A 19,523-nucleotide genomic window follows, 5' to 3' on the forward strand; every position below is an offset into this window, starting at 1 on the left:
AGCTGTAGTGTCCTGCAACTTCTCACGCTCTGGTCTTGTGTTGATGGCTCACCACAATCAGGGTGAGGCATCTGCACACAAATATTAACAGCTGGCAAAATGGAGCTTCACTCCAGGGGGACCTTGAGAAACTCTGGGATTTGGCCAACAGAAACTTCTCAAGTTTTTCAAGGAGAAGTGGCCAGTCCTGCGTTGGGGGAAGAATAACCCCATATAACAGGGCAGGCTGGGTCCACACTAGCTGAGCAGTGACCCTCATGAGAAGGACCTGAGCACTACGAGGGACACCATACAAGCCAGTGGTGCATGCTCACCATGAACAAGATCAACTGCATATGGAGCTGCATTAGGAGGAGTGTGGCCACCCCAGACATCTGGAGTTCTCATCCCCTTCCAGGGAGCTGCAATGTGGCCACACCTAGACTAGTGTGTCCCTCGGTGGGAATTCCTGCTGTAGACAGGTGGGGAGGAACTGGAGAGGGCCCACAGGACGTCTGCACATTTCCTGTTCTTCAGGCCCCAAACCCCATCTATGCAGAGCTCCTCCATACCCACTCAACGCTGGGAACATGGTGTCCCTGAAGAACCACTGTGCTCTCCAGGCAGCTCCAGATTCCCCTCCTAGAGGATGAGTGTCCTTAAGGTCACCTGTGGAAAGCCCTGGGTACATCCCTCAATTACACTGACCATCTCGCCTGTCATCAGACACCAACTGGTGACTCCTAAATCCAGTCCTGTGTCTCTGAAAGGTCACAAAGAGACAGTAAGCTTTTTAGTTCTGGACACATGGAGGAAGAGGAATTTCAGGCGTGCAGTTCCTCAGGCCTCTTTGGAGAAAGAGCCTGGCATGAAAGCACTGCACCAGGAAGATCCCATTTTATTACAGAGATGCTACAAGAGTGGCTAACTCCAGTGTTAAACATACTTTGATAAGGGCACTAGGTGCACTTATGCATGTAAAGTAGGTACATGACTCAGATGTCGTGATGCAAATGCAAATATTTGTGTAGAGAAATAAAAACTGTGAATGAAAAATAACAGCAGCAATAATTATAATTATATTAAAAAAAAAGAAAAAAAAAGCAACACAAAAAGCCACAACAAACAAAAAAACAACATAAAAAAAGCTAGAATTGGATAGTCTGGGAATCATTTGTGGAGAGAGGTGGTAATATTCTTACTACTGAAAAATGTCAATGAAATCACTTTCTTAAGGGCATCCTTGAGCTCCTGGGTCCTCAAGCTGTAAATAAGGGGGTTCCCTGCTGAAGACACCACTGAGTATAGATCTGCTTTTACCAGGTACAGAGATGGGGAGAGGATGGAGGGGGCCTCCAGGTAGGCAAGAATGGCAGAGCTTACAAACAAGGAGACCACGGCCAGGTGAGGGAGGCATGTCGAAAAGGCTTTGTGCCTGCTCAGAGGGGATCTTAAGCACAGCCCTGAAGATCTATGCATAGGATACCAAAATGAAAACAAAACACACACTGTCCTGCACGACATCCTTGTCTCTAAATTGGAGAAACATGTATTTGACAGATGGACCACTTGGTGGATAAGGAATTGACAGGATGGTCACACTCAAAGAGTTGTGGTCAATGGCTGCATGTCCAAGTGGAGAGCAGTGACGAGTGGCGTTCCTCAGGGGCTGGTATTGGGACCAGCCCTGTTTAATATCTTTCTTGGCTACAAGGGCAGTGGGACTGAGTGCACCCTCAGCAAGTTTGCCAACGACACCAAGCTGTGTGGTGCAGCTGACATGCTGGAGGGAAGGAATACCATCCAGAGGGACCGTGACAGGCTTGAGAGGTGGGCCTGTGCGAACCTCATGAAGTTCAACCAGGCCAAGTGAGAGGTGCTACACGTGGGTCAAGGCAATCCCAAGCATAAATACAGGCTTGGCAATGAGTAGATTGAGAGAAGCCCTGCGGATTGATACTGGTTGATGAGGAGCTCAATGTGACCCAGCAATGTGCACTTGCAGCCCAGGAAGCCAATCATAGCCTCAGCTGCATCAAAAGAAGCGTAACCAGCAGGTCAAGGGAGGTGATTCTCCCCCTCTACTCTGCTCTCGTGAGACCCCACCTGGAGTACTGCCTTCATCTCTGGCGCCCCCAACATAAGAAGGACATGGACCTGTTGGAGAGAGTCCAGAGGAGGGCCATGAAGATGATGAGAGGGCTTGAGCACCTCCCCTATGAAGACAGGCTGAGAGCATTGGAGTTGTTCATCCTGGAGAAGAGAAGGCTCTGGGGAGACCTTATAGCAGCCTTCCAGTACTTAACGGGGCCTACAGGAAAGCTGGAGAGGGGCTCTTTACAAGCTTATGTAGTGATATGATAAGGTGTAATGGATTTAAACCGAAAGAGGGTAGATTTAGATTAGATGTAAGGAAGAATTTCTTCATTGTGAGGGTGGTGAGGCACTGGAACAGGTTGCCCATAGAAGATGTGGATGCCCCATCCCTGGAAGTGTTCAAGGCCAGTTGGATGGGGCTTTGAGCAGCCTGGTCTAGTGGAAGGTGTCCCTGCCCATGGCAGGTGTTTGGAACTAGATGTTCTTTAAGGTCCCTGCCAACCCAAACCATTCTATGATTCTGGTTTGAATATTATGAAAAATTTCTTCTGTGGAAGGGTTGTCAAGAATTGGAACAGGCTGCCCAGGGAAGTGGTTGAGTCACCATCCTTGGAGTTATTTGAAAGACGTGCAGATGTGGCACTTAGGGGCATGGTTTAGTGGTGGACTCGGCAGTGTTAGGTTACTGGTTGGACTCGATGACCTTAAAGGTCTTTTCCAACCTAAATGATTCTATGATTCTAAAGATTTTACTCCCTTAATGCCTATCCCTGTCCCCTTGCGAGGCAGGACACCACAGCAGTGACCGACAGGGATCATTTCCCCCCACGTAGGGCAGGGATTCAGCTGAGTCCATCAGGTATTTCCTCTCTGGTGAGTAGCCCAGAGACTGAAGTGGGGTTCATCTCTCCCTGAGGCACCCTGCAGTCCCACAGGAGCTGGGATTCCTCTTGCTCCAGCTCAGTGTGCACAAAACAGGTGCCTGCTGTCCAGCCCCTGCCCTGAGCTCCCACTGGCATCTGTGGGGATGCAGGGTGGCTGTCAGCTGCTCACACAAAAACACCTGGTGGCATCTGAGGTGCCATGGATGGTCAAAAAACTGTTGATGTGTCTGCAGGCTTTCTCAGCCTCTCCTTGCACACAATGTGCTCCAGGCCCCAACCATCCTGGCCTCTGCAACTTTCTCTCCACTCTGTCAGGGTCTTGCCTGTGCTGGTGAGCCACATACTAGACACAGCAGTCCTGAGGTGGTCGTCCTGTAGTGGGTTAGCCTTGCCCAACACTCAGACACCCACCCAGCTGCCCAGTCACACCTCCAACTCAAAAGGAGGAAGGGAGAAAATAAGATGGAATAGCTCATGGGTCACAATTAAGACAGGGACATAACTTACTAATTACTGTCACAGGCAAAGAAGGGTTGACTTGGGGAAGACCAATTTAATTTAAGCCAAGTAAAAAAGGTTTGGACTGTGAGAAACCATGGCAAAACTATTCAAGTCCATTGCCCTCACACTTTCCCCCAGGCTCAAATTACTCCATTGCTCCAAATTCTTCTACCTGGGAGATCCCAAGGTGAGGGTGAGGTGGGGAAACAGGGGGAGGCAGCTAAATTCTGCAGGGAAACTGGCACAGGCATGGGAGAGTGTAGGACTGTCTGTGGTGCAAACAGGGCCTTTGTGCGCTGTCCCCCTCCTCCCCACCTACAGAACTGAAGTCCTTATCATCTCCATGGTGGCTGCTGTCTCTTCCACTGAAGCCCTTGCGAGGACACCAGTTCCTTACAGCCCCAGGCCCTTGTTCCCTCCTCACCGACCCCCAAGAGAGCCTGGGAGGTGTCCTATCACTGTCCCCCCACATCAAACTGCCCCCAGGAAGAGCTGTAAGCATCCCATGAAGGAAAGGATCCCCCTTCCCAGGGGGATGGGGCTCAGGGCTTGGCCATCCTGCTTGGAGAAACACATTTAGGCCTTTCACAGCCACCTCCACAATTGGTCTTCCACCTGTAACCAGTGCCTCTGACTTCCTGTTTCACCAGCCCCCAGGGACCATCTCCTTGTCTGGTCATTCCCTCCACGGTCTCTGCAGTGATGTTCCTCAGTGGAGCCCACTAACACCCTCAGAAACTTGGAAGTCTGATGCTGTCTTTTGCTTCTTGAGACGCTTGTTCAATCTTTCAGGATCTGCAGTTCAGGAACTTGGCACCAGAGGGCTCATTAACATGAAAACTCCCTAATGAGCCAAGGCTCTGTGCAGTATTTTCCTTTAGGTCTTCAATTCTTATGTGGTTAATTAGAGAGATTTCAGGAGTGTAGTCAAAGTGGAAAGATTTCAATACTAAACAATAAGAAAGAATTCCTTTTTTCCCCCACTTTTCTTCATTTTTCTGCTCTTGCACCATGTGGTATCAGAAATCCTCCATTCATATTGATCATCCTAATGGAGTTTGAATGTATACAAAAAGCAAGACCTCTTATGTTTTTAACAATCTCTGGTCATTCTTCATCCCTACCCCCAGCCCCACCTTTTCTCTCAACCACCTGGCACTTACAGCAGCCTTGCTCAAATCTGAGCTTTCTTCACTGAAGTCTGTAGCTGCATGTTTCAGCCTGTGGGCACCAACTGCCTCCTGCTTGGAGAACGAGCTGCACACAGACATGCAGTGATGTCTATCACTCAACGGTTCTATATTAAGTCCATGTTACCTCCTCTGAAGTCCATTTCCCACAGCAGACAGCCTTAGATGAACAAACCCCACATTTTTGTGTAAGCAGAGATCCCAGGACCCCCCAAAACACTCCCTGCCCTGCACTCCGTCTGTCCATATCTGCTCTTTGCACACAGCAAGTCACACATTGAAGTCACAAGCTCCCCTGATTCACAGAGGGGGAAAAAAGAGACAAAGTGAATGAAATGCTCTCTTTTGAATAGCCAAACGGGCACTAAGTCCAATGTATCTGGGACACAGGAGCGTCTTCAAGCAGACTCTGCAATACCTAGACCCATGCATTTTTCATTCCCTGCAGGGTAAAGTACCTGTGGCTCCATTGTCAGTGAAGGCAGGAATGAGAGTGATCCCCTTTAATGTTGGGCACCTTGGGTACTGTTGCCCAGGCTTCCTTTTCTACCCATATTAGGTAGTCATCCATTATGATCCAAAAACCCCCATGGCACTACGTCTAGTTGAGGTTTGACTGTCTCCATTGTGGACATCCCGGAGGATTTCTGGGTGCATGTTCCCAGTGCCTGACAGACCTTATAGTGCAGATGCCTTTCTCTTAAGCCTAGTCAGAATTTCCCATGGCCCAACTTTTTCCCATGGCTGCTCATCTTTCCACTGTGCCCACCTGGGAAGAGTCTGACTCATTCCCCTCTGCACCATCCCATAAGCTAGCTGTAGACAATGACAGCATCTCCCCTAGGCCAGCCTTGAATTTCTGACATCCTTCTCTTTGGCCCAATGCTATCGACCGGTCTTCAGCAGACTCCCCATTTCCAGCAATTGGGGGGTGTTGGTCTTGTGGGCCTAAACCTGTGTCTATAACCGTCGTGCTGATCCCCACCAGGTCCCACTCCAGCTTCAGGAGATAACTAGGGATGTGAAGTCAAGGGTCACCCACCCCATTCCAGGGGTCTTCATTCCAATGAGACAGACTCTGTCCTTGCTAGGGATGCACAACTAACCAAATCCAACAGGTGTTAAAACTCAGATTTAGTCTTCAACAAAAGTTAGTTAGAAATCCGGTAACATTTTATAACACCACAGGCTCAATGATGTAAAGAGAATTAATACTACACGGCTGACCTAAGAATCCCCAGGATTTAAAGTGATGGCTCCAAAACGCGCGTATCACTCACCTAAAAGCGGAGGGCTCTCTCCCTTGAGCAGTTACCTCGGGCAGTGCCCTGACCCGAGGGGGAGTCCCTGACTGCTGACCTGCTGCTCCAAGGAGGACTGCCAACGTGTCGTCCAGCGGGACCCCGTTTATACCCCTGTCGAATCTGACCTGTGGTCATTTAATTCTATTGGTTAGGAGGGTCACCTTGGTGTACCTGGCGCATCTCGACTGGCCAGTTCACATTTCAACCTGCAGCCTCCAGGGTTTCCTTCCCCTTCTCCCTTCCTGGAGAAGTTTTATTTCCTGCTGGCAGGATGGGGGTGTGGGGGGGATGTACTGTCACAAATCCCAACAGATTTGGCTTACAGGAATGTCTTCGAGTAGATTCTGCACCAGCTAGACCCATGTGACTCGACTGGCAAAGCCACCCGCAGCAGGGGGAAACCCCATCTCCCAGGCTGAGACAGGCAGTCAAGATGCAAACATCTGCAGTGCCCGCTTCTTACTGGCCTCCAGACAGTGTATGGCCCATTTTTCATGACCCTCTGAGCCTGTCTATCAATCCTAGGTCCTGCCCATCTCTATATCCATCCATCCATGCATCTGCCCATCAATCCATCCATCCATATGCACATCACTCCCTCCCTCCCTCCAAATGTCCTGGACACAATAATAAAGACACCCACTGATCTCCCCTCAACCAGAAATCTAGCCCTTTCACCTTAGAAAAAAGTGAGGTTGGTCTACCATGATCCACCCTGGATAAATCCATGCTGGCCATGCCCGGTCGCCTTCCTCTTCATCTTCCCAGAAACATCATCCAAGAGGACATGCTCAGGGACACCCTGCTCTCCAATTGGAGGTTAAACAGTCTTTTGTTCCCCTGGTCATCCTCTGGCCTGTGTTGGAAGAGAGCTGTCAACTTTTTTGGAAGCCATCAGGGACTTGTCCTGATCTCCAGGATCTGTCAAAAGTGATGCAGAGTGAGCCTTGCTACAAAACTGGCTTCCTCCGTCCCCAGCCTTGGAGGATTCCCCTCTGCTCCCAGGGACTGTTCAAGGCTGACTTTCCTCAAGTAACCTCTGACTTGATCCCCACTCACTGCTGCTTGTTTCCCTCCAGGGTCCTGTCACCAGTCACAAAGGCCTGGCAGAAGTCACAGCCAAAGAAGTCATTCAGTTCCTCAGCCTTACCTGCTCCTACACTTTGGAAGTTCAGCAGCAGGCCCACATGATCCCTGTCTAGTCTTTTACTGTTAATGCACTAGGATCAGCTCATCTTGCTGCCTCCATCCTGCCCTGCATCTCTCAAGACAATGGGACCTTTGGCTTTGGCACCATCCCTACATCCTGGAACAAGGTTTCGGCATTCTGTCTGCAGCTTTCCCTGCTTCCACCTCCTGCCTGCTGCCTTTTTGCCCTGGAGCTCAGTCAGTTCACACAAGCAGCCTTCTGAGAAGGTTGCTTCTCTTCAAAGGTATTAGGGGAGATCGTTCTTGTGCTTTAAGGAGGCTGTCCTGTATGGCCTATCAGATTTCCCATGCTCCTTCACCCAACAGAGCTGCTTCCCATGGCACTGCTTGTCTCAGTCTCCTGAGTGTGTCCAAGTCTTCTCCTCTGGAGTCCCAGGTCTGTGCTCTCCCTCCTGCTGGCCTTACTCACTGCCCTTTGGTGTCTGATCTGCCACTAATTCATTGCCATGACAGCCAAAACTGACACTGAATATCATCACATCCCTAACCAGCTGTTCCTTGTTGGCCAGGATCAGGTCTAGGTGAGAATCACCCTTGGTGACCCACCTGGCAGCTGCCTGAAGAAGTTGTCCCAATAGCCAACTTCAGGCTGTTGGCACCCTGTTGCTTTGCCTTGCCAGGGAATGCCAGGGCACTTGAAGTTGTTCACCACAGGAACCTGCTCATGAACCTGGAGACTTCCTGGGGCTGCTGACAAAAGACCTTTTCTGTTTCCTCTCCCTGAGCAAGCAGTTTGTAACTGCAAACACAAGGTCACTCTTGCTGACTCCTGCTCTGATCCGAAATGACAAAAGCTAGTCCAACCTGTTGTCTGTCACAGAGAGGACCCCCACAAATCCAAGCTTCCCCTTCATACAGGGGGCATAGTCCTTGTCCTCCCTGCTGCTCCCTGGGCAGAGCCTGTATCCCTCCGTTGCAGCACCACAGCTCAGCAAGCTGTCCCACCACGTCTCATTTAATCCAAAACCATCACAGTTCTGTGACAAGCCATGGGTCTGCAGGTCCTCCTGGCAGTGCATATTTGGCCCACAGCATCTCAGCTGTGGCAGCGTACTGGACCACAGACTTCTCACAGGGAAACCTGAACACTGGTCCAGACCAGAAAAATATTGAACATTGTGTTCTTAGGGCTGCACTGCGCTGTGCCCTGCTGCACATACAGCACGGCCATCAAACCTGTGTTATGCTGCACAGATCCCTTGGCCACAGGACAACCTCAACAGCATATTATCACACAAGAGCCTGCAGGCAGGTCCCACTCTGTACTGGACATCATGCCTCCTGCTGGCCTTGCCTGTATCTAACAGTGCAGCAAAACATTCTCATGAAAATGTCATTTCTGTTTGACTGTTGAGACGATGACTAGAGATGTTCCTTGTAAGAAAATCCTACAGTAGCTTGAACGACCAAAACAGGAGACTGCCTTCTATGGATGGGGTCTGCATGGTTTGCTGCATTTGGGCTGAAGGCCCGTTCAATGCTACACGACCTGGGGTTCCCACCATCTAAAGGGGCCTAAGCTGATCTGCATGATTCTCTCCTTATGGTGTTAACAATGATGAACATAATATTAAAATGTAGCCCACAGTGTCCGAGTTCCTTTCTTACTGGGGTCATAACAGACCAGCACCTCCTCGAGAAAAAAACTCTCTCTCAGCACCTTTGGATGCAGCCCCTATGGTTCCCAGGGACTGGTAAGGGTGTCGTTTGCTTGAGTAACCCCACGCTTGATCCCCATCCATTGCTGGTTGTTCTTCTTCAGAGTCCTGCGTCACAGCTCAAAAGCCTGCTAGATCTTGCTGGTTTTAATCGAGGCTGTAACATAGAGTACCTCAGATCTATCTAGATCTACTCTTCCTCATTTCAGCAGTGGTCCTACCTTATCTCTTTTTCTTCTGTAACAGTTCCCGAAGTATCAAAAGTTCATCTTTGTGCCCTTGAAACCCTTTTTGAGCTTCCGCTGAGTTTTGATATGGACCATTGCTGTGCTTGGAGGATGATGTGCTTGAAGACAAGAGGTATCCAGGCACACTCTGAAAATTCTTGGTCTTTTCATTGATTGGATCATCAAGGGAGTGAGTAAAAACCCCTGTGCAACATGTTTAATGTTCATGCAATGCCTGCAGCTCTTGGGTGGAGAAGGAGCAGACCTTGCCTCTCTGATGGCATCTGATGACTGATGCCTCTGACTGATGGCATCAGTCAAGGGCACACAGGCACCAAATTGCACTCTCTGCGATGCCTTATGGAGTGTCTGTGATGTACCACCCTGAATGGGAATTGCTTTCCTGCAGCTCCTGTGAGGTCCCTGCCAGCCTTGGCATCTCGTGTAGCTATGTGGGCCTGGATTTGGACATTAAATAGAGGACCTGCCCTGAATTCTGTTAGGCAGCGTGGGGACGAACCTGGGACACATGCCATTATAGTCAGTGGAGGTATAGTAAATTCAGATGATGGAAAAGAGAAAGACCCAGCTCTCGCTATGGTACATGACGGCAATTGTTCATATGAATACCTGTATCAAGTGCCATGGAGATAAGGAGTAGGAGAAGCATCTTTTGGCCTTAAGTTGGGAATAAGCTGCCATGTCACTTGGCCAAAGGAATTTCCCACCAGGCTCATACAGGATTCCCAAGATGTTGCCCTGTCTCTATGAACTGCTCCATTACAGTTTGCTGTTACCTACATGTATCTTGGACCACCTCTGGCAGTTCAGATGTCACCAGGGATTTGCATCTGAAGACCTGACTCCTCCCTTTCCTCTCCATTAATTCAGATGGGAGCTGAGACAAGGAGCTCAGATGCAGGTGTCCGTTTTGCTCACACCTGAAGTGAGGCAAGAGGAATCCCTCCTCCTGTGCCTTTGTGGTGTGCATGGGAGGGAGCTGAGCCTCTTTCATATGCCATGAGTAGAAACGCAGGATGAGATGCCTCCGTTGACCCCTGGATCCCTTCCCTCAGCAGGGGTAAAGGAGATCCCTGCCTGCCTTTCTCTGGGTATCCTGTCCAACAATAAGACCAAAAAACATGGCATGTAGATGTAACTTTGTCTGTGAGGCGAGAATTTTATTTCAGGAAAGGAGTGTCTCTCCCTAGCTGTGGGAGGGAACATCAGTGGTTGCTTCAGCCTGGTTCCCTGCAGGTTCCCCTGGAGTGCCAGGGACACCAGGAGGGAGCCCAGAGGGGGCAGAGAAAGTGCTGCCTTGGGCTGGTCCTCTGCTGCTGAGCTGGGCTGGGCTCCTGGGCTGGAGGGAGCTCATGGCAAGCAGGCAGCACTGCAGAGAGACAGCTCTGCCCAGGAGCAGCTCCTCTGCAAAGCGCAGCAGGGCTGAGGGCACTGCCTGCAGGCACCGAGGGGAGAGAAGTGAGGCAGAGAGAGATGTTAAAGGCAGCCTGGGGTGGGAGGACAGAGAAGAGCTGACTTGCAGAAAAATCTCCACAGCCCTTAACAGGGTAAGTGTCTTTCTGCAGGGCAATGCAGCTGTGGTTCCTGGAATGATCTCCTAAAGCTGGCACATCCCACAGCCTATGGGATCTGTCAGGAGGACTCTCACAGTTTGTGCAGTGTAGAGAAAAAGGACGCGCTTTGGAGCACCGCTTCCCTGCTGCACCCTCAGAGGGACAGGGCATGTCAGCTGCCTTCACCCGGGGATGGCTGCAGAGTGTGAAGGTGGGTGTGCAGCCAGGGGTGCCCAGGGCTGTCCTTCTGAGCAGGGTCCTTGCGGCCAGGGGGCTGTGTGCTGGGGCAGGGACTCTGCCGCTGGTCGGGGTAAGTACTCTGCCTGCCTGGGGATCTCTAACAGCAGAGTGGGGAGAAGCTGTGGGTGGAAGAAGCAACTTGCATCAGGGCAGGGTCCTTCTGCTGACAAGAGGGTGCTGTGTGGATCAGTGCTGCTCACAGTCTCCAGATCACCCCAAGATATTTCCGAGGGCATTTTTCAAGGGCAAGGTGAAAGCAAGGATTGCTATAAACATAAGCAGCTTTCCTGAGTTTGTTTTTTCAGTTTACTACTCTTGGGATATTTTCAGGAGAAATCGAACAACTGTTGTCATGCTTGAACAGCTCAGTGAGACTCCTGAGCTGTAACTCTGAGGGGTCAGTAAGTCTGATAGGATCCTCCTGAAGTAGAGCACAGGGACTGAGAACTACTGCCTGGCTGTGTTGTTGTCTGGGAGGTGGCATGTACAGCTGTGTAAGGGTAACTCTTTCCTGAGTGCCTGGCTGCCTCTTCCTTTGCCTCTATGAGCCAGTCAATCACTGCATTTTTACTTGATTGCCAGTAGTCTGTTATTGCTATTGTTATCTTGTTCTGGCTGCCTGATTGTCTGGGGTGGGAGTTTCAGCTGCAGAGTCACACACTGATCTTGTGGGTCCTCCCATGCAGCTGTGTCCATGGGAATAATGTTACAGGTGTCCAAGCTCTCCTCCAAGCTGTGGGGCTGAGGGCAATGCAGCCTGTGTCATTCCCTAGGAAATGAGCTGACTCTCCCTTCCTGAGATACCATCATCAGGTCACTTGGCTATTTTCTTGGGGTGTCCTTCCAAGCTGTGAGCTGCCCTCCAGGATGCAGGTCTGTCCCATAGTGTCTTGGTGTTTCTGAATGCCCCATGGAGAAGCACAGAGACAGCAAGATTGAGGAAATGCTGCTGGGTTTGTGAAATGAACCATGTGTGTCCTTGGCAAGAATTTGGGTGCAGAGACCTTGAGAAAGGGGGAGACACTTGGTGCTGGGCAGTGGGTGTCGCTGCTTTCAGGAGTCCCTGGAGTATATTCATGTTAACACAGGGGTGTGATTACACTCCATCTCAGAAAGGTGAGAGCTCAGTGTAGCTGGCAACATGACAGAGTGACAGATCAGCTCCCCTCCCTCTGCACTAAGCCACAGGCAATCCTCTTGCCTCACAGGACACACTTTGTTTTCTCCGAGTGATGCAGAAACGATGAGGGTTTCTGAAATCCAAGAAAATTACCAGGTGAGATAGTGGAGAGCTCTAACCCCTCCAACCTCTCTCTCAAACACTCTTTTGATTGTGGTTTCTTAGCCCTGGGAGTGCAGATGCTGACAAGCACTTTTACATCAGGAATAGTTTCATCTGACCAATTCAAACACCAGGACTGACACCACCCCCCCCACCCACCCCCCCAACAGACATGATTCCCAGAAACCCACTGCTGCAGAGCAGGGCTGACTCCTTGGCAGCCAATGGGCAGAGGTCCTGCTCCTCACGACATACGCAGCCAGCACTAACCAGAGCTCCATCCACAGACCTGAACAGAGATCTCATTGAAATGGAAAAAAAGCGGTGAACATGTATTTTGACAAATGGCTTTGATTTTGGTCAGAGAATAATGCCCTAACTTGTCACTGCCCTTGCCTCCCTGTTCAGTGCTCCACACCCAGAGGTAGCAGATGTCCAACAGCAGCTCCATCACCCAGTTCCTCCTCCTGGCATTTGCAGACAGGCGGGAGCTGCAGCTCTTGCACTTCGGGCTCTTCCTGGCCATCTACCTGGCTGCCCTCCTGGGCAACGGCCTCATCATCACTGCCATAGCCTGTGACCACCACCTCCACACACCCATGTACTTCTTCCTCCTCAATCTCTCCCTCCTTGACCTGGGCACCATCTCCACCACTGTCCCCAAAGCCATGGCCAACTCCCTGTGGGACACCAGGGCCATCTCCTATGCAGGATGTGCTGCACAGGTCTTTCTGTTTGTCTTTTTGATGTCAGCAGAGTATTTTCTTCTCACTGTCATGGCCTACGACCGCTACGTTGCCATCTGCAAACCCCTGCACTACGGGACCGTCCTGGGCAGTAGAGCTTGTGTCCACATGGCAGCAGCTGCCTGGGGCACTGTTTTCCTCTATGCTGTGCTGCACACTGCCAATACATTTTCAGTACCCCTCTGCCGAGGCAATGCTGTGGACCAGTTCTTCTGCGAAATCCCCCAGATCCTCAAGCTCACCTGCTCAGATGCCTGCCTCAGGGAAGTTGGGGTACTTGTATTTGCTGTCTGTTTAGCTGTTGGATGTTTTGTTTTCATTGTGCTGTCCTATGTGCAGATCTTCAGGGCTGTGCTGAGGATCCCCTCTGAGCAGGGAAGGCACAAAGCCTTTTCCACCAGCGTCCCTCACCTCGTCGTGGTCTCCTTGTTTGTAAGCACTGCCACGTTTGCCTACCTGAAGCCCCCCTCCATCTCCTCCCCATCCCTGGACCTGCTGGTGGCAGTTCTGTACTCAGTGGTGCCTCCAGCCTTGAACCCCCTCATCTACGGCATGAGAAACAATGAGATCAAGGATGCCCTGAGAAAACTAATCACTGGATGCTTTTGAGAAGGAATAAACTGCCTGTTGTCTTTTGCGTAGGACTCATATCTCATTACAAGCCCAGCCTGTCTTCTGGTGGTTTTTTTATGGTGATTTTTGCTTTTGAGTGTGGTTTTTGATTGCTCTTTTTGCTTTGTTTTACTTATCTGAATACTTTCCACAATGAAATGTCTTTATTGCTCTTGTTTCTAATTCACACCCTATCCAGATTTTGTGTGCCCTGCAGGCTGTGGAAATGAGGAGGCGTACCCTCTGTGTATTTACCCAAAATAAAGGGCCCTGCAGTGACTTGTTTTTCTGAGATCCTTCCTCCAAGACCTTCTCTGCAGCTGCAGGGAGCAGTGCCTGTGTGCACAGGGGAAGAAGAAAAGAGCCCTGGCACAGCAGCACTGCCTGGGAGCACCAGCACTTGGTCTTTCCTGAGTTTTCCACTTCCATGCTTTCCTTCTGAACCCTTTGGTTGGTGGAAGGCCTAAGTGCTCTTCAAGCATGGTTAGAGTCCTGCTTTGTGGCAGGTCTGTGGCCACCAGCAAGGACAGGGAGTGGGCACTTGTGTGACAGAGCTGGCCTCCATTGCAGCATTTCCATCATACAAGGGGATCTCCTCAGGCCTTGTGCCTCGTATGCCCCCCACCTCCTTGGGTCATCCCTCTCCACCCCCAAGAAGCTGCTGTGCCCTTCAGAGGGTCTGGGGCTGTGGGGTGAGTGCCCAAAGCTCTGCAGCACCCTGTGGTGGGCACTGCTGTGGGGCCATGCCACACTGGGCTGTGCTGGGGAGAGGGCAGGGGAGGTGCAGAGAGGTCAAGGGAAGTGTTAAGAGTTTAGGGGGAGCTGTGCTGGGCTGGAAAGTTCCCAGGAGAGAAAAATATCAGTGTATAGCTTGTAGTGTGTGACCATGCAGGGCAAGGACTCACACCAGGGGTTTGTGGTGCAGAGGCAGGGCTTGTGGAAAGCATGGAAGACATGCAGGTGCAGGAGAGAGAAGGCCGGTCTGTGGCCTTGGTGGTGTGGACAGACAGGGAAGGTGGCTCAGGGTCTTTGTCACTCCCAATGTCTCTCATTGGCCATTTCCAGCACTTGCTGGTCACCCCAACTTTACAGGTGAGTTTTGCTGTGAGGCCATCTCCATCTTCCTGGTGGTCCAGGGGCTGGTTTTTGGGAACAGACAGCCCTGTCCAGCTTCTGTCCTTCTGAAGACCCTGGAGCAGAGCTATCTGCAAAGCCCCATGTGGGACAAGGCTGCAGCAGGGCAGGGGTGGGGGCAGGTAAAAAGCATGAATTTCTATTGCCTTTGTTGTGGAGGTATGTGTGTAGGAAAAGAAAAGCTCACCTGGAGGTGCTGGTTGCAAGGGAATTCAGAAGCAAACAGAAGAGCTTTGGTCACTTCTGAGAGACCAAGGCTGAACAAGGAAAATGCAGGGATGCTGCTGAATGGGGAAGGTGATTTAAGAACAGCAGACACAGATGGGGCTGAAGGAATGAATGCCTGCTGTGCCTGAGTCTCCTGAAATGGTCTCCAGGCCTCTGTGCTCAGGGAAAGGCTCCAAGGGAGAGGAGAGCATGCATTGGCATGAAAGTCAGGAATTCCCGCAAGGACTGATGCCAGTTTCTGCCTCTGCAGGGGACTAATCCTGGCAATGACACAGGCTGGGGGCTGCCTGGCTGGAAGGAGGCCTTTGGGAAAGGTGTTGGTGGACAGCGGGATGGACAGGATGCAGCCGTGTGCCTTGGAAGCAAGGAAGGACAGGAGCACCCTGGGCTATACGAATAGGAGCACAGCCAGGTGATTGAGGGAAGGGATTATAGAAAACACTGTGTCCAGATTTCAGATCCCAATATAGGAAAGATGTTAGCAAGCTGGAGCCACTTTAGCAAAGGGCCCTCATAATGATCCGAGGCAGGAACACTTTACCTGTGAGGAGAGGCTGAGGGAGCTGGGCTTGTCCAGCCTGGACGAAGGAAGATTTTGGGCGAAACATGTAGCAGCATTGCAGTGTTCGCAGGAAGACTGAGTCAGGCTCATGTCCATGGTACAAGACACAAGGACAAAAGGCAACAGGCTGAAAGAAGGCAGTTAGTACACATATAGAGAAATACATTTCCAACATGAGGATAGTGAAATGCTGCAAGCTGTTTCCCAGGGAGTTTGTGCCAGCTCTATCCCAGAAAGTGAGTAAGGCGTCTTTGGATAAAGCCCTGAGTAATCTGATCTGGCCCTGCTTTGAGCAGGAGGTTTTTTCCAAAAAACCTCCTGAGGTCCCTTCCAGCCTGAATGATGCTGCCCTTCCTTCCCCTTCATGCCTTCAAATTAGGGAGAGCTCTCAGGGTCTCCCTGAACACAGAAATAATTCACATCAGGTGCAGGGATGATTTATATGTGCCCCCATACATACAGCCCTGACCATATCTAGTATCCATCAATATGTGGTTTTGAGATTTCTCCAGGTGTATCGGTATCTATTAAAAAAAAAGAAAAAAAAAGAAGCATTAACCTTCCAAAACATAAATATATGCAACACAGCAGTCCACATCTTTGGTAGCAGACTGGAAGTGGTGGCAGGGGTAGCGGGGCATCCTGCTGAAGTGAAATAAGTTGAGTTTTGATTCTGAGGTGGCAGAAGGAGGACATGTATTTCAGGGCTGGCATACAGAGAGAAATAGAAGATCCAAGCAAGTGTGGGGCTGTGATTGTTTGGGTGCGAGAAGAGCATGGTCAGGGTATTGGAAGAAGGCAGACAGGTTGTGGGCAACTCACAGGCCTTGACCAATCCTTGCTTAACCACAGCTGTGTGTTTGAAGCAACAGCCAGTAAGGACAGAAGGGCACCAGTATGGCTTGGGAGATCCCAGGGTCCAAGTGTGGTGGGGAAAAGGGGACGTAGCTGAAGTTTGCCGGGAAAATAGCACAGGCATAGGACAGTGTAGGACAGCCTGCAATGGGGATGATCAAGGGCATTGCTGAGCTGTGGTGCTGCAATGGAGGGATACAGGCTCTGCCCAGGGAGCAGCAGGGAGGATGAGAACTATGCCCCCTGTATGAAGGGGAAGCTTGGATTTGTGGGGGTCCTCTCTGTGACAGACAACAGGTTGGACTAGCTTTTGTCATTTAGGATGAGAGCAAGAGTCAGCAAGAGTGACCTTGTGTTGGAAGTTGCAAGCTGCTTGCTCCGGGAGAGGAAACAGAAAAAGCCATTTGTCAGCAACCCCAGGAAGTCTCCAGGTTCATGAGCAGGCTCTGTGGAGGGTGGGTGAGGAGGCAGCAAGACACTGGAGCTGTAAGGACCTCATGTCCTTTTGCATGTACAGAGTGTTTACTGCTGGTGACCACATCCTACAATCAGTACTGGACTGTGTGCCACCCCCTGCTCTCTACAAGACTCAGGAACTGCCAGGTCTGTCTCCTTTGCTAGGGGGATTTCTGTCAGCTACAGTAATCATTTCAGTCATGACCCAGATACCGTTCTGTGGTCCCAGTGGAGTGGACCACTTCTTCTGTGATTTCACCCCATTGCTGGAGCTTTCATACGCTGGCACTGTGACACTCATGTTCTTTGCTGTCATGACCGGCTTTTTAGATCCCATCCTCCCCTTCCTGTTCACATGGTCATCCTGTGTGCATCAGAGCTGCCACCCTGAGGAACGTCTCCTATCCAGAGTGGGCAGGCAGAAAGACTTCTCCACCTGCTCCTGCTGCCTCACTAGTGCCACTCTTTTCTATGACACCCTCATCCTTGGGTGTGTGATGCCCAGAAGAACCCTCCTGAGAGAGGTTGACAAAGCCCCTTATCTACACCATCCTCACATCCCTGTTCACTCCTCTCATCTACAGCCTGTGGACTAGAAAGCTTGGGGGAGGGGGACACTGAGAAAGATGCTCAGGGAAGCTGTGAGCTGCACGGAGAGCTTGTGGGAGTTGTGGGCCTGCAGGAAGAGATCGCTTCTGGTTCTCTTTTGAACCAGCCCAGAGGACCTGGACTGGCATGTGCGGTGTCCTGGGCACTCCCCTGGAAGAGTGGGATATGAACATGGCTTTTAGTGTGCGACGCAGCAGAGAGGTGCTGGTGGAGCTGGCTGGTGTCATCACGAGGCCTCTCTCAAACATCTTGGAAGGGGCAGAGAGATCAGGGATGTTCCAAGATCCTCAGAAAAGGCAAATCTCAAACCCATCTTCAAGAAGGGCAAAATGAAGGATGGGGAGTGTTACAGGTTGGCCACCTTCACCTCAGTCCCTGGCAAGGTGACAGGGAAAATGCTCTTGCAGCGGTCTCCATTGCTTGAAGGAGAAGAAAAGGATTGCTGAACCCATGTGGGAGGGGAACGAAGGGCATGCTGTGTACCTGGACTTTTGCAAGTCCTTGGATGTGGTTTCCCATAGTCTCCTTAGAGCAGATTGTTCATATCTGGACTGAAGAGATGGACGATGCAGTGCATGGGAAGCTGGCTGGACGATCAGGAATGAATTCCATCAGTGGTACAAAGTCCTCTGAGGAGCCAGATACAAGCAGCATCCCTCCGTGATGAGCAAAATTTCATAAAAGATCATTAAAAGCTGGAAATTAAGACTTTTTCTGTTATTACATAGGTTTCCTTTTCTGTACACGCTTCCACATTTTTCTAAAATTTACATTCTGGTGTTGATTCAGTTGTCCGCACAGAGGTGGCCATGGCATCCAAGATGCCCTGTGGTAACTGAAGCACCCATGCGGGAAAAGTGATGCAGGAATCCTTTGGATGTATGAGTGGGTTTGCAGGCAGGGAACCTCTGGGGTGGTGCAGGGCATCACCTTCCTCCAGTGCTGCTGGGTAGGCTGTGAAGAGGCCTCTCAAGCACAGCAGACAGTATGTCCCCTTGGATGGTGGCTGTGAGGTCACTTCTGACTGGACAACAGCAGCAGGGAGAGAGATACTCTGAGGTCATGAAGGTCATCAGGAAGCTGCCCTCAACAAGATGACACATTTGGGGAGGTCAGGAGGAGCCTGGGCAAAAGGAATGGGAGATTTGGGGGAGGGAAGAGGGGCTTGACCAACAGAAACAAAAGATTTTGAAGAGGTAAAATGGGTTAAGGGGACGTTGCTGTGAAAACATTCCTGTTAAGCCTTTACATTATCTCTAACTAGTAACCTTAAGCCCTAACCCTACCCCTAAAACACTACTTCTCCCCATGACAGTAATCCACTGTTATTAACCATGCTGAGCTTAGGCTATCCCTAACCTCAAAGCTTACATCTAAGCCAAATCCCAAACCCATAACCCCTTACCCTTACACATACCCGGTTTCTCACCCTAGCCCCTAGCCTCTACCCCTAGTATTAACATGTTGGCCTTAATCCTAGCCCTCACACCAGCCCTAAACAAAACCCTAACCCACCATGCTAGCTCGCACCTTAAACACTAGCCAGGGAACCTCAGCAGAACACCAAATTCTCTCCCTAAGCCTTTGCCTAATCCCCAACCCTGAAAGGTGAGCTCTAATCCCTAAGCTCCAACCTGAACACCGAATCCCTGAAGTTCTCTTTCCCTCTACTGCCCTCATCTTGGTCACCTCTCCTCCACCTCACTTAAGATGTTTGGCCCCTTGGCACCAGGGGAGGGATTGTGAGGTCCCAGAACAGTCACATGGCATTGGGAGAGCAATGTGAGGTGACCTGTATCTGATGAGCTCATAGGCCACAAGGAGGAGATGGGTGGGAATGCTATGGTGGGGTCAGTGTGCCTCAGGATCTCATGGGACAGCAGGAGGCACAAGGCTGGGAAGGTGGCTGGGAGGTCCCTTCTGTCCTTGGAGTTGATAGGCCAGCAGCAGGAACATGGCTGGGAAAGGGACTGTGAGGTCACTTCTTTCTGAAGGAGCTGATAGGTCAGCCCTTGACTTATGGCTGGGATATGTGCTTTTACACTCACATCTGCCAGTGTCTCTGACAGACCAGCGGAAGCGTGTTGATTGTGAGAATCCCTTTCCCCAAGCACCTGGTAGGCCCGTCCAGGACGAGGGCTCGGATATGGATTCTCACACCTCTTCTGCCTGAGTA

At 50.8% G+C, this 19,523-nt stretch overlaps 1 protein-coding gene across 1 annotated transcript; it reads left to right on the forward strand.

The window, feature by feature from the left end:
• The first annotated feature begins 12,576 nt into the window (after positions 1–12,576).
• Positions 12,577–13,500, forward strand: LOC138683027 (olfactory receptor 14C36-like). Its single transcript, XM_069774548.1, has one exon. The coding sequence runs from the start codon at positions 12,577–12,579 to the stop codon at positions 13,498–13,500; it is 924 nt and encodes a 307-aa protein (XP_069630649.1).
• The last annotated feature ends 6,023 nt before the right edge of the window (positions 13,501–19,523 follow it).

This window comes from Haliaeetus albicilla, chromosome 30 (genome assembly GCF_947461875.1).
Source record: "Haliaeetus albicilla chromosome 30, bHalAlb1.1, whole genome shotgun sequence".
NCBI lineage: Eukaryota > Metazoa > Chordata > Aves > Accipitriformes > Accipitridae > Haliaeetus > Haliaeetus albicilla.